The 16,191-nt window shown below is 33.6% G+C and overlaps 2 protein-coding genes across 2 annotated transcripts in view; one reads left to right on the forward strand and one right to left on the reverse strand.

Moving 5' to 3' along the window:
- DOCK1 (dedicator of cytokinesis 1) overlaps window positions 1–16,191 on the reverse strand; it is an 827,740-nt gene that overhangs the window by 329,567 nt on the left and 481,982 nt on the right. The gene's annotated exons all lie outside the window — the stretch shown is intronic.
- Window positions 10,835–16,191, forward strand: part of INSYN2A (inhibitory synaptic factor 2A) — a 75,560-nt gene continuing 70,203 nt past the window's right edge. Inside the window, exon 1 of the mRNA XM_053692514.1 lies at window positions 10,835–12,024. Coding sequence (XP_053548489.1) covers window positions 10,835–12,024 — 1,190 coding nt within the window. The remainder of the gene's footprint in view (window positions 12,025–16,191) is intronic.

Genomic DNA, 16,191 nt, shown 5'->3' on the forward strand with positions numbered 1-16,191 from the left:
GGACCCCCAACATTAAGGGCCAAAGAAAGGGCCCCCAACCTCCAGGACCAGACCACACACTCCATGGCCCTCACAGCGACAGACCCTCGGCAGGACCCCCACATTCCAGGGCCCCCACTAAACTGCTTAGTTACTGATGGGGCAAATCCCTGCTGCCTACTATAATATATATATATATATATATATATATATATATATATATATATATATATATATATAAAACTACCGGGCCCTGGACATGTCCAGCTAAAATTTACCGGGCCTTGAGGTCACTTTGGTTGAGAACCACTGGGTTAGACGTTTGACTCTCATTCCCATTTTACTCTTTCTAGAATTCAAACTCCATGTAATACAGGATTAAAAGAGGCTATGCAAATGTATGAACAATAGATGTCATGTTATATCGATCTGGACACCCAACAAGATAGGTTCTAGCTGCTGATTGGTCGCTGCATATGTATACTGATTTTCATTGGCTCACCCATGTGTTTAGTTAGAAACCAGTAATGCATTGCTGCTCCTTCAACAAATGATACCAAGAGAATAAAGCAAATTAAATAATAGAAGTAAATTAGAAAGTTGTTTAAAATTGTATTCTCTATCTGAATCCTGTGGACCACAGGAGCTGGAAGTTCAAGACCCTCATTTTAAGCAACTAAAGTAGTGAGAGAACTGCCTTGACGCAAGTATCCTTGGATTTGGGTACCACAACAATCTTTGCTTTACTTGGTGTATTTTTCATATTTCCTTTGCAGAGATACCTAAATCTTCCTACGCCCACAATTATAAGGACCATCTTTGTTGCTACTTGGACCTCCTGCATTTTTCTTAAAAGTTTTAAAGATGGGGTAATATAGACTAGAGAAACAAGTCAGTGTATTGCTATATTCCACTGAAACGGAAGTTGTTCAGTCTTTCATGATGATTGACAATATCTAAGATTCTATCTGCCATATGTTCCTAATACAAGAGCTAAAGTGCCAGTTTGAACATATTTTGTTAACAGCTTCCCACATTTAAAAGGACATGAAACCCCAAAAATTTATTTCATGATTCAGATAGAGAATACAATTTTAAACAACTTTCTAATTTACTTCTATTATTTAATTTGCTTTATTCTCTTGGTATCATTTGTTGAAGGAGCAGCAATGCACTACTGGTTTCTAACTAAACACATGGGTGAGCCAATGACAATCGGTGTATATATATGCAGCGACCAATCAGCAGCTAGAACCTAGATTCTCTGCTGCTCCGGAGCTTTCATAGATAAACCTTTTAGCAAAGAATAACAAGAGAATGAAGCAAATTAAATAATAGAAGTAAATTGGGAAGTTGTTTAAAATTGTATTCTCTATCTGAATCATGAAAAAAAATGTTTGGGGTTTATGTCCCTTTAAATGAAGATGTTAATTCTAATTACAATTAAATTACTAACCCTGAAAACCAACTTTGGCCTAGTTTCCTTCTATAAGGCTCAATTTAGCAATCCCTTCTCTCCTCTTTTGACTGCAGATTCGCACACATATAAAGGGCTCAATTTATCAAAAAGCTTTGCCTCGCTAAAACTGCAGGTTCGCACAACCCCTGTCCAACCTAGCTTGATAAATCAAGCCCAAAGTGTGAAGCAAAGTCAATGTTTTTATTGTATTGAACACGCAGTATTTTAAAGGGACATATTCTAGTGTAAATATAAAATGCTCTGATTCACTATAGTATTGCTGTTCCTGGGAGAGACTGCTGTTGAGCCACCAATTACAAGCCACATTCTGCTCAGGAGCTGTTTTTGAACTACCAGCTGGTATTGTGTGTTTTTTCCACTGATCACAATGCTAAAATGCAGATAATAAATACCTCTGAAGTTCAAAAAGTTTTGCCTCTTAAAAGGATGCAAATGTCAAAATTAATATTACATGGATGCATTTCAATTATAAATTGAAGCATTTTTTGCAGTATTTTATTAGTTTTTCTAATAAATGTAATTATTGGTTTTCTTTTGCATACGCACATATGCTGTGAGGGCCTGTGTATCCGTATTTAAAGGGACAGTCAACACCAGAATTTTTGTTGTTTAAAAAGATAGATAATCCCTTTATTACCCATTCCCCAGTTTTGCATAACCAATACACCTATATTTGTGATAAAAGTAAATTGGAAAGTGGTTTAAAATTACATGCCCTATTTGAATCATGAAAGTTTATTTTGGACTTGACTGTCCCTTTAAGCTCAAATAGCTGGCAGTTGTGTGAATTGTGTCCGTCAAGACTTAATTTGTGTCATGCAAGTCACTGCTGACTCTCTGAGAAGGTGTAATGTTTTAATACTAAAATTCTAAAAACAGTGATAACATTTACTAGAAGCATTTTTGCTAATGAGAAGTATATAGAAAATTGTTATCTTTGTCGCAAGTCTCCCAATTTTGCAATCTAAAAAAAAATGCTCAGGTTTAAGGCAAACAAAATGCCATTTTTAGGGTTCTAGCAATTACTATTGTTATCATTGCCAGTTATTTGTAGATTGCCAATAGATTCCACACTGAAAGGGACATTTTGTTTTACCAAATATGAAAAGAAATGCTGACATATGAAAAAGGGCTCAGCCATTAACGTACCAATAAATATTAAATGATACACAGTTATCAACATCATAGTTAGAATGTGATGATAATGAAAAAAAATAACTAATAAATGAGAGTATTTAATTTTTTTCCAACATAACATCCCTTTAATATTCGGAAAGATTACATTTAACAAAACTGTAAAAAAATTTAAAATATATGAAATCAATATTTACTAAATTCTAACGAACTAAGAACTATTTGCAAATGTGCCATGTAGTGAAATAAGTTCCTGAATTTTCATGTTTTTTTTTTAATAGCAGTTTCATTCATAAAATTGTATTGTAGATGTGCAAATTGGCATTACAAAACTGCTTTTTTTTCTATCCAAGTCTCAGCCAATCAATAATCTAGCCATACGGCTTGCAATAAAAAAAAAAAAGAAAGAAAATTGTGCTCTGATCTCTCTGAGAAGAAAAATCAGTTTTATAAAGGGCAGCTGGAGGGGGTAATAAAAACTTCTAGATGTAAATCAATAACCAGAATTTTGCACAAATTCAGAGATTCAGGAACTTCTTTGAATACATAGCAAATTTACTATAACTTTAAAAAAAATGGAAATAGCTTATAATTCACAGAAAATTTAAAATATTTTACTTATTTAATGTACTTTTTATAGTTTCTTTCTAGGGAAACTATTGCAGCAGTAACATGATTAAAAAAAATGTTACCTTTGTAGGGAAGATAGCTAATACATTGGACAATATACCAACATGTAGTTATTTTATAAAACACAAGGTGGCACTCCTTCCCTTAGAAATCCTATAGTAAAATCTCTATGGTTTGCATGCAGTTTGAGTGGTGGCTTCGTGGTGGAAGCATCTTTTGTATTTGTGCTCTAACCATACCCCAGGTATTTTTCCCCCTTTTTAAGAAGACCTAAAACAAACAAGTTTTAATAACCTAAGTCAACTGCTTTATTATAACAGCTATCTACTCTCAGGAAGCAAAGGAGATTGCTAGCAATATCCTGCAGCAGATGCTTAACCACAGTGGATCATTCACCAGTAGGCTTGCAGAACTGATCAGGGGGAAATGCATCAAAAGGGAACTTTGCAGTCATTTACTTATTTTTAAGGATACATAAGGTAAGAATTTTGTAACTGTAGTTACAGTATGATGATTTGATTGCATATATCCTTTGATATGTGCTATCTGAAATAAAAATCCCTGCATGCCAGTGTTCATTTAATAATTAGATGTATATGTTAAAAATGCAGATCTAGTAACAGATACTGTACAAAGGGCAGATATAATGTACATATATGCAATGCAGATGAATTAAAATGTTGCAAAGAAGTGAGACAGTTATTGTAATCAGTATTATGGACTACATACATTAATTTCCAAAAATACATTATATGAGCTCTGAATATTACAAGATCATATCATGCAGCAGGATTTGTCTGTGAAATAAAACTGCAATGCTAACTTTTAAAGGATATTTGTAATTTAATGTAACATTTGCTGTTAACATAATCAAATCAATGCTTTATATATATATATATATATATATATATATATATATATATATATAATTTTAAATAAAAATGGTTTATATTTTAGCATGTGTAGTCAGCAGTGATATTAATGTTATGTCTATATAAGTATCTAATATTCATATCAGATTAAAAAATAATATATGATTTTTCGTACTCTTGGGACCTCCATGTTAATTCAAACAGCGCTACTTGTTAATGCTGTGAACAACGTCAGCATATCTGTCTTATATATTTAAGTATTCCTACAACCTTTCAGGTAAACTAGAAAATTTCACGAGCTTGGATTGGTATAAATTGTAACATGCATGTATCAAACAGAATATTTAGAAGAAAATTACTTATTCAGAGTGGTGGTTTATTAATGGAGTAAACCCCTACAGGCACAGTAGCACCTACATCATATTAAGAGAATATTGATTTAGTTAAAGTTCTTTTTGCCATCTTTAAAAAAAAAAAAAAAAATGTTATAAAGGGAAATTGGACCTGTATTAAAAAGGGTCTGGAATGAAGTTCATGGTTGTGAGGAAAACAATATATATCTGTACTGTAATTATTTTATATAATTTTACTTTATAGCAAATGTGGGTATAATCTGCCAATGCTGTGTTATTCCAATTGATGTATTTCTGAATTAAGATCTTGGTACCTTTATATTTATTACTAAGAAGACATTCATCTGAACTCTTGGTTACTTTATACTACCTCTATTTATCTATCTATCTATCTATTTATCCATTGCAAGGTTAAATACTTGGCTGGGATTTACAAAAAATGGACATATGCTGCACGTCATTAGAAATGCAATACTATTTAACATAACTCCAAACAAATGTATTTATCTGTGCCTAGATCACCTGACTCATCAGTCATAATGTCCTGATGCAAGATTATTATTTTTTTTTGGTCAAAACTCCTGATGGTTTTATTAGTCTTGTATCTGCATTGGGAGGATGTTTTATCATTGAAATATTCATCACATCCTTTGAGGTTACACAGTAATCTTGAAGCTGCTGAATTCAGGACCAAGCTGAAAACAGCCTGTACATCAAATGAATATGTTGCAACGCAAGTGGAATCATGTCATTTGCATAAACAAACAGTAGATATTATTAATGGACATACATTCTTCTGCCATTGTATTCCACAGCACTTGTGTGTGTTTTGTTTTAAATAACAGCTCATTCAAAATCTGCATCACCTTATATAAGCATTTTATAGTAATTATTTTGTCTATTTATTGCTGTAGGCATATTTCAGTGGGAAATACCAACAAATGAAAGGAGCAAATTTAATTGCACAATCTACAAATTATAGGTGCGTGGACAGCTAAAAAGCTGTTGCAATTTGACACTAAAAACTGATCCAACAGGATACTGCATGGTACATGGCATGCAATGTTTGCAGTGTAACCATTTTATGTGCAAACATAACTTATCCTGAGATTTGCATTTTGCGACAGGTCATTTTGGCTGAAGGAGATTTTGAATATACTAGAAGCCATAAAACTTGAAGATTTATCATCATTTTAAGCAGAGGCTTAACAAGGTCATTGTGGCTGGAAAAAAGGTCTCTAGCTTGGTTACTACAAAAACCACTCTGAATCCCAATCACATCTGATATGTACTCCCAATGTCTGTTTCAGCACGGCAGACATAGTTATGGTACAGATGTGAAGAAATGGATGCAATATGCTATACAAAAAGACTGCTTCACTGACAAGATGTTATTTCAAGGTCTTAAAAAAGAAGAAATACGTTAAATCAGAAAAGTTGTAAATCTTAAACTGCAACGATAGCCGGGTTCCAATAAATCTCGGAGCAGATCACATTGTATTTGGGTACAAACAAATGGTTTATTTAAATGTCCATTTTATATTTACTGATTTAAATGGGAAACGTTACTATCATTTTATATTATAAACATTAGCTGTAGCCCCTTTGTTTTACTAATATTTTAGACAAGGGAACAAAATACTATTAACCTTACAAAAACAATGATATAATGTATGTGTTCCTTTCAACATATATTAATAATGCAGAATTCTAGTAATGCCTTTAGCTATTTCTAACCAGTGAAATACTTATGGCATTAAGGTGTCATAAAACCCAACATTTGGCTTTCATGAATTTGTATACAACATACCATTTTAAACAACTCTCCATTTCTATTATCAATTTTACTTTGTTTTCTTGGTATCCTTTGCTGAAAAGCAGGAAGGTAAGATCAGGAGTGTGCACTTGTCTGAAGCACTATATGGCAGCAGTTTTGCAACAATGATATACATTACACTAGATGGCAGCACTATTTCCTGCTATATAGTGCTCCAGACATGTGCACGCGACCTATCTAGATAGCTCTTCAACAAAGAATAACAAGAGAACAAAGCAAATTTGAAAATAGAAGTAAATTGGAAAAAATAATAATAATTGTACTCTCTATCAATCATGAAAGAAAACAATTTGGGGTTTCATGCCCCTTTAATAAAGAGTTCCATATGATAGTTTGCAAAAAAAGATGGAGCAAGGGGAAAAACAAGTAAAATAATTAAATACATAAATGAAAGAATGAGCAATTTAATTTACTTGTTACAGATGAGCCCATTGTATTAATTTCCTTGAGACGTTAAGGGATATAAAAGTGAAAAGGGCATCAGAGACTGGCACACACACACATGGTGATCACCGTAGACCATTGCTGCTGATTGGTACGTATCTTCCTGTGCACAAGCCTGAATGACGGGTAAACCAGAACAAAGTATGAACCAACCGGAAACTGCCTTGACTCTGACATCAGAACGAAAAAAAAGGTGCTGATGTAGGATTTAAAAATAAAAAATCTAAGCATCCTTCCTTAAAGCACTTATATTGAGCAGCATATTAAAATAGTATGCAAGAGCTGGACATTCCTTATGTTAAATCATGCAATTCATTTATGCCTTTGATAGCTAAAGTAACATTTCTAAATAACAAAAAATACTATGAGATTGCAAAGTATTAAACTGCCCCTCACCTAGCTACTTCATGCCACCCGGCTGGCAAATATTTATTTTGTGGAGAACACTGCAATTGGCTTAGATCATCTACATTTCAGTATGGGAAGGAGTATGAAATCATAAATTTAAAGGGTCATAATAGTTAAAAAATTACCAGCTGTAATTCGTTACATTTTAAGACTATTGACCTTGCACACAGTAGAACTACCGACCCGAGTAGAAATTGCCGCTAATCCAATCAGCGCCGAGTTGTGAAACTAGCACTGTTTATTAAATCAGCAGCGATTTCAACTCGGGACCAGCAGTGCTCTGTGGTTCTCAAATGGTTTGTATACAGTGTGTTGAATCCTTTTGTGGGTGTTAAGCAAATAGTAGTACAGAGTACATAGTCTTAGAATGGCATGATTTAACGAAGTATGGCCCTTTAATATTTATTTAACTTATTATTTCATAGACTATTATTGTGATTTATGCATAAATCTCCCTTTTTTATTATCTTCACACACTAAATTAAATTCATATAACAACCTGAAACTAAACAAGTTTAGAAATATATAGTACAATAAATATATAATTTACTAAACTCAGAACCCTTGTCATTCTAAAATACTAGTGGGCATAAATCAATATAATAATAATAACAACATTTTTTATATATATATATATATATATATATATATATATATGAATGGTTGTAAATCAAAACCGTATTTACAAGTCAATGGGAAGTGAGGGAGTTAGGTTCCAGGCCCCTCTCAAAATTGTCATAAGTAACCCCTAATACATTATTTTTAAAGCTTTGAAATGAAGATTTTAAATGCTAAACAGCATTATAAACCTAATAATATAGATTATATCATCATCAAACTAAGTTTAATGAACAAAAACATTTGCTAAACATCACCTAATAAAATAATTACACAACAGATTGTATCATCATCAAACTAAGTTTAATGAACAAAAACGTTTTTTTACCTGCATTTTTCTGCAAACAGTTTTCTGCATTGTTAGCATGTTAGATAATATTGGGTCTGCACCTATTCTATGCATTTCAATCTGGACTGATTAAGCAGTGAGGCACCCTCACCTCAAGCAGCTGGACAGGAAGATAAAAGGGAAGTGGCTGCTAGATCTCGTTGCTCGATAGGTCTGATCTGCTCTGTGTACACAGATCCATTTCAGTCTGCTAAGCTTGCATTACTTTGCTGCAACACAAGCGGACAGCTCCACCTACTGGCTATTTTAATTAGTGCACTGCTTTCCAATGCTTTTCAATAGCAGTCACATGGCTGGAAAAAAAAGGTTGTTATTATGAAACGGTGCAAATTGAACAGGCTTAAACTGAGGGCCACCTGTATATCTATATATATCATAAATAAAGTACTACATTGCTACAAGTATTTTTTTTTAGAGAAAGATGCAGAGGTCTCCTGTTTTTACCACCAAACATACCCCTACTGAACATGCCTAGTGGCTATGATTATCTTATCTCATTTGCTTCGGGCCATATAAAAACTTCTGCACTGACCAGACCACCTTGTAGTATAATAGGGTAATATAATCTAAAAATTAAAACTATTTTAAAACATATAACAAATGTACCACTGTAACATCTATGTGGCCACCATACCATTAATATGCGTTCTGAATAGTTAATGTCCTTGTACCATTGCATATGAAATTTGATGGTTATGGAAATCTAATGGTTTAAAATCAAGAATTAGAAAAACACATGTAGTCATACAAATGATAAGGTTTGTATTTCTTCCAGATTTATAAAGTAAAACAGTTTACTTACTGCATAAAGGCTTTAAAAGGTCACCATTCCTTTTTTGGATAGCTTTTCTCATCACTGATTTTACAGTGTGTCATTTTTTTGTGTCACCTGTAAACTGTATACAGCCATCTTTTTAATCTGGCTGCTTGATAAGAGAGATTTTCTTTTCTACTGTCAATCAACTCAGCTTACTCTTTTACTCTTGAAATTCTTAAGAGCACCAAAGCAAACAGTTGTTTGTCTGATAAAAGATGTGCAGAGCAAAATTAGATATATTTTAATTTAATAGCTCAGCTATCATGACCACAACATAATTTCATATTTAGGACTTCAAAGATAGGATGTTAGCACAAAATAGCATCTGTCTGGATAAGAAAATGGAACAAGGGTAAATACTATATTTCTATGTAGTATGAGTTATCAATTTCACTGTTCCTATTAAATAATTGATTTGGTATTTTTAACAGACATAATGGTAAAATACATTAACCTCTGTCAGCATTCTGTGCACATGAGAAAATAGAAGGAAATCTTAAGAATGGTGATTTACGATATTTATGATCATGAAACACAAATGAAGAAGTCAACTGTTTTTTTTTGCCAAAGAAGTCTTTGCATGAGCAAAAGTATAGTGCCATAGTACTATTAAGCGCCATCCTTTCATAATAAACACGCAATGTAAACACCTGGAAAACTGATACTTTCAAAAAACTAAACACCGCCTTACATTGTTATGTATGGGCAATACAAACATGGTTTTATATTAATCTTCTCAAACTAATATGCAAGTAACCTATTTGTTTCCACTGATAATTATTCACATTTGATTATTTTTCTTCCCTTAAAGGGACAGTCTACACCAGAATTTTTGTTGTTTTAAAAGCTAGATAATCCCTTTATTACCCATTCCCCAGTTTTGCATAACCAACAGTTATATTAATATACTTTTTTTCTGTGATTATCCTGTATATAAGCCTCTGCAAACTGCCCCTTTATTTCAGTTATTTTGACAGACTTGCAGTTTAGCCAATCAGTGCCTGCTCCCAGATAACTTCACGTGCACGAGCACAGTGTTTTCTATATGAAATACATGAACTAACACCCTCTAGTGGTGAAAAACTGTTAAAATGCATTCTGAAAAGAGGTGGCCTTCAATGTCTAAGAAATTAGCATATGAACCTCCTAGGTTAAGCTTTCAACTAATACCAAGAGAACAAAGTAAAATTGTTGATAAAAGTAAATTGGAAAATTGTTTAAAATTAAACGCTCTATCTGAATCATGAAAGTTTTTTTTGGCCTCGACTGTCCCTTTAAGATAATGGCATGGCTCGGTAACCTTCAGCCTTTAGTGCAGAATATAAATTACTATAAAATATAAACACTAGCAAGTGAATACCAGAAATTAGGACAGGGGTTGAAAATGTATTTCAAATTCAGGAGTAAGCAAGAATAATGAAGAGCCTGTCAATCTTAGGAAACAGAAGGGGGGGGTTATAATATAGATTTTTGTGAATTAAACTTCAAGATAAATTGTAGGAACCAACGTTCCATAGATTTCTCAATGGTACAAAAATAGTCTTAAATATATTTAAAATGCATGCAACCTAACCTAAATTATTTCTTGGTTGTTTCTTTTTTTTTTATATAAAGTCTAAAAATGTATATTTACAATCGTAAATGTGATAGGTGTAGAGTGGAACTCAAAAGGGAACAATCATGTGACACTACTGTCAATCAAAATCTAGGTGTTATAGCACCAAGGTTATAAATAGCATATCTATATTATTTCATGAAAATACATGAAATAAGTACAAATCCCTCAGCATTTACAACATTAAGCTTCTAGACACTATGTTATATAGGCTAAGAAAGACCATCAGTTTAAAGGTAATGCCAAACATTTTATATATTTGTTTTTAATATTTACTTTGTTTTTGTACCCAGGAATCATGGTTAGCAAAGAAGGGGACAAATGTGTGCTGACATCCTCTGAAAGTGAAGTTGAACCAGCTGTTTCACTTGCCTTAGAGATGAAATATGCATTGGATCCCAACAGGCAAGTTAAAAAGAGAAATAAAGCCCTCCAAGTGAGATTTAAAGATATTTGTGAAGCGCAAAATGAGCAACGGGATAAACTGCTTTCTACGGTGCCACAAACGGAGAAAAAAGATGCAAAATCTCTTTCTTATAAAGCTTATCGGAAATACATGACAGTGCCTGCTCGAAGGTCTATACCTAACGTAACAAAGAGCACAGGAGTTCAAACTTCACCTGACCTGAAAAAACGTTACCAGACTTTTCCACTGGACCGCAAAAAAGGGAATATTTTAAAAAGTGCCGCTGGAGTGGATACATTAAAAAACCACAACAATGGATTTCTAATAGATATGAAGGATAAAAAAGACCATAGCAACTCAGGAGAGGCTATTCAATGCAGCAGGGTTAATGATCAAGTGGTAGCTGAATTGACGATACATTCTAGCGAAAACATGGATATCGTTCATCAGCATCATTCAAGCAACTGCTCCGATTTACGAAAAAGCACTGATTTGCACAGCTGTACTAAAGAGTCTCCTTTTCTTGAAAATCCAGCAAACACTACTTCAGAACAGGTCATTTGCCATTTGCATGAAATATCAAAACATGAAAAAGGGCCATTAGGGAACGTGCATATCCATCAGCCAGCACATGTAAAAGTGCTTTTGAAAGAGGAAGCCACAATTCATTCACCTACACTCAACCCAAATCTGACAGACCCTGATGAAAATTTGGAAAATGATATTGAACGAACAGTATGTCCAGTGACAGAGGACAACCATAAAAGAATTGCACATCTTAATGGCATACAAAGTCAAGATGTAAATACAAAATCCTGTGCGACACAGTCACACTGTCAATCTATGGAATGTAATGAACAGAACCTTCAAATAAACGTCTTACCTATGGAAAAAAACAAGCCTTGTCAAACAACAGATGCTTTGAGTGATGAATGCCAACAAATTGTGCCTCACACAGAAGTGATAGACTTAAAAGCACAGCTCCAAACCATGGAAAACTTGATAAGTTCTAGCCAGGAAACAATTAAAGTGCTTTTAGGTGTCATTCAGGAATTGGAGAAAGGGGAAGCTCACAGGGAAGGGTAAGCTTACCAAACTATATTATACTTGGTTTTGCTGATTATTAGCTTATGTGATGGCTGTTAGTTACCTGACGGATTTCCAGACCAACTGTACTTGCAAGCACCCAAAAACAAAACTAAATATAAATATCCTTACAAAAGTTTTATTATAAGCAATTAAATCATTCTATTCAAGCATGCTTCAAAGAAGGTGATTCATAAAATGTTGGTAATTCTAAAGCACATTTAAGCAGGAAATGTCATTACTGGCATAATATTCTAGGAACATACAAGTAATTATATGAGCAATAAATCTTAGTGAACTAATATAGCTCCAGAACCAAATGTTGCACTTCATAAACTTTCAAGGCATCAACTTAAATATCTAAAGAAGAAAGTCAATGTTGTGAAACGCATTCAAAGGCCAGTTAAAAAGGATCACAAGCTACTGAAAACGTACATTTAGGCACTAGCAGTTAGTAAATAAAGATCATATGTATTAAGGTTCACGCCTGCAATAAATAGGTAAGGTCATCTAAGAAAAGACCTTTATTGGATAGGCATTAAATCAGGTGGCCCACATTCTCAACGAGAGACATTAACATAGTAACATAGCAGATGAGGTTGAAAAAATACAGAAGTCCATAAAGTTCAACCTATACAAATCTTAAATTTACCTACAATAAAAGCTCCAGTTGATCTTAAATTAATCACATTACAAGGTTGACCCATTTAACACCAGCAATCATATACCCAAATTCTGTATCTAGCCAGAAATGTATCTAAACCATTTATAAATGTATCTAAGGTATTGACATTTACTACCTCCTTAGGCAATAAGTTCCACAATTTAATTGCTCTTACAGTGAAAAAACATTTACATTGCTAGAGATTAAATCTCCTTTCCTCCAGCTTTAAATTGTGACTGTCAAAAACAATGTTCTTGGAATAAACAGAGTTTCCTGCCATCTCTGTATATGGGCCTTGAGTATATTTATATAAAGTAATAATGTCACCTCTCAAGCGCTTTTTTAGAGAAAACAGACCAGTTTGGCTAACCTCTCTCCTCATAGCTTAAATTCTCCATTCCCCTTATTAGTTTTGTGGCCCTTCTCTGGGCTTTTTCTATGCCTGCAATGTATTTTTTAAATTTTTATACCCAAAAAACAAACAAAAATGTAAATATGTCTAAAATATTTTGTTTAATAGGTAATAGGTAAATAAAAGCTGCCTGCAAAGGGATTAAACAAAGCTCCAGACCAGCAATGCACTACTGGGGCTAGATGAACACATCTCGTAAGTCAAGGACAAAAGGGATATTTGCATAGCCACCAACCACAAGCTAGGTCCAATTGGTGCATTACTGCTCCTGTGCTAATCTAGGTATGCTTTTGAACAAAGGATACCAAGCAAACAAAAACATTTTGATAATAGATGTAACCTAAAAAAATATCTCTTAAAATTGCATACCCCACATTTGAAGTTTAATTTTGACTTTTATTTACCTTAAAATTTAAATTTGCTTGTCTACAACTGTTGTTTTAATGGCCAGTGGCATATAAGAACAACTCCCACAGGTCTAAAGGTGGAGAGACACCAGCTTTTATAAGGCTGAGAAAAATAAACGTATTAAAAAAAAAAAGAAAGTGTATGGTTCTAAGAAAAACATAGTGCATTGACTCTTAATATGCTTAAAAGATCAATATGTTAGCTCGCAATCTGCTTGAGTTAATCAGCCATTCAAATGACAATGATTGGCTCACTCAAGCAGACCAGTCTTTTAAAATCTGGAATTATATAGTTATTTAAGGAATGGACTTAAAAAACAATGGAGCATACCACTACCCGCCATTCCAGAACAGAAAGCTATTTATATACTATCCATTTTGTGTAGATTGCAAATAAATAGTCAATTATGCTAACAATATATTTAGAACTCTTATTTCAATACTGCTGGTTATAAAGACATTACAGATACTTGCTTATTTAATTCAAACACTATCCAAAATAATCACCATTTAAATGAGGGTACTTAAATCAGTCTTATCTTCTCATTACTTACTCTGTTTTACAAGAGCTATTTACATTATCTTGCTTGTATTTTTTTTCTTTTCGCAGTTTACCATTAAATGTCACCAATGCGGGTATCTCATCAATACAAACATTTCCAATAGGAATAGTTAGTATAATGAAATAACATAGGAATATTAGCTGCAAGTCTTTTAGCACTTTGGCGATCAACATTCTTATTTAGCAGAATTTATATAAAATACTTCCATTCATTATGCAGCATGTTGTGAAAATAGGATACATTTTTGTAATGATAACCTACACAAACATGTTAAACACTGTATAATTATTAGCAGACTTTAAGTGTAATAAGATTGTGTCTAGCCCCAAAGAATAAAATATTCAGGTTGTGGGCTTCATTTATCAACTGGCGGGCGGAGAAAGAGGCCCGCATTTAACATTGCCCGGCCTCCCAGAGGCCAGCATTTAACATTGCGCAAGCGTCGGTCGGGGGCTACCGCTCTTCCTGATCAGATCTGATCAGGATGATTGAAACCCGCCACACTGTAGTTTGCGGTGAGGTTAAGAAGCATCGGTCTTATGACGTTTCAGGCTCTCACATGCAAGTCTAAAACTCTAGGGCTCCGAATCTGCTAATAGTTCCCTTTTAAATTAAAAGAAGATTAAACACCTCTTGCTTTTGGGTAAAATAAACATATCCCATAGTCCCTAGGAGGCCAAAAAGCTAATTCTGTAACCTACAAATGCTGCAAATCAAATAGGTGATATAGGCATGTTGTAGCATTTGCTGGTTACAGATTTTGCTTTTTGGCCTCCCTAGGAACTGTGGGACAAAGCACAATCTGTAAACAAAAGCATAAAGTGTTAATGTCCTTTTAATACAATTGCTAAATTCATCAAAGCATCAATCAGATGTAAATAATTTAGCTAGTGAGTAAAACATGTCAATAGAAATAATACTAACTTCACAAATAACTGAGTTGTTAAACTATTTTAATAAAAACAAGTTACAAAAATGCAGTTCATCATAACCTTTTCAAATGACCACAGCTTATATTTCTCAGAGAACCTTCACTATTTGACCTTGCAATAAATGGGGATGATGTTGGTGTAGAAGACTGATTGTTTGCATTTTTCTGATGAGCCAATCAATCAGATATATTCCAATTTGTTTCAACAGGTAAATCCTGATAACCTCCTTCAGACATGATTTTATTTAAGAATTTCATACATTTATATTAAATAGATTGGATAATACATGAAAATGTAAACAACTTTCCAATTTACTTCCATTACTGATTTTGCATATTTCTTTTAGCATCCTTTGTTAAAGAGTAGTCCTAGGTGAACTCAGGAGATGCCTTTAGATATCTTGCAGCAGTGTTTGCAACAATGTTTAATGTAATGTTGTACATAATTGCAAACACTGCTGCCATAGAGTGGTAAAGAGAGGAGCATGCGCCTAAGATACTTTCAACCAACCAAGGTTTATTCTTTAAAAAAAAAAAAAAAAAAAAAAAAGACAGCAAAAGAACAAAACAAATTTGATAATTGAAGTAAATTGGAAAGGTGTTGCATACTCTAAATCATACTGGTTTCTCTGTACATACTGCATGTTAAATACCTCTCAAAAGTTATTTACAAGTGGCTGAAGTAATATAGTAATCAGTCGTGTGAATCAGCATTTGAGATTACATTTCGAACAAGCAACATTCAGCATTACTACAATACCTTACCTGACACTTTAAAATGCATTACATTGGTAAATAGCCTAAGCATCATCCTCCCCACCAAGAGAGATGCAGTTTGATCAGAGAAGATGCACAATCTGACCTCAAGCTTACTGGAAGAGTCCATAGGTCAAATGCATGTTTCTCATTGGAAGGTTGGAGCTTAAACTAAAGCTCCCTAAGGGTATACACTGGCATAATACACAACATACGCCTTGCATATGTTACCCATTGGCAGTATGAGTCATACATACATAGGGAAGCACATTCCCTTTTATATCAATGTTATGTAACAACATAAAATATATATTGCAATTCAATATGGTACTCCGGCTTTAGGTCAAAGGCAGGTACAATTAAACGTGATAAGATACAGAAGAAATATGTGCCTATTTTATTGAGTTTCAAGCATACCAGTCTAGTGATT

The sequence above is a fragment of the Bombina bombina genome, chromosome 9, assembly GCF_027579735.1.
Source record: "Bombina bombina isolate aBomBom1 chromosome 9, aBomBom1.pri, whole genome shotgun sequence".
NCBI classification, from domain to species: Eukaryota; Metazoa; Chordata; class Amphibia; order Anura; family Bombinatoridae; genus Bombina; species Bombina bombina.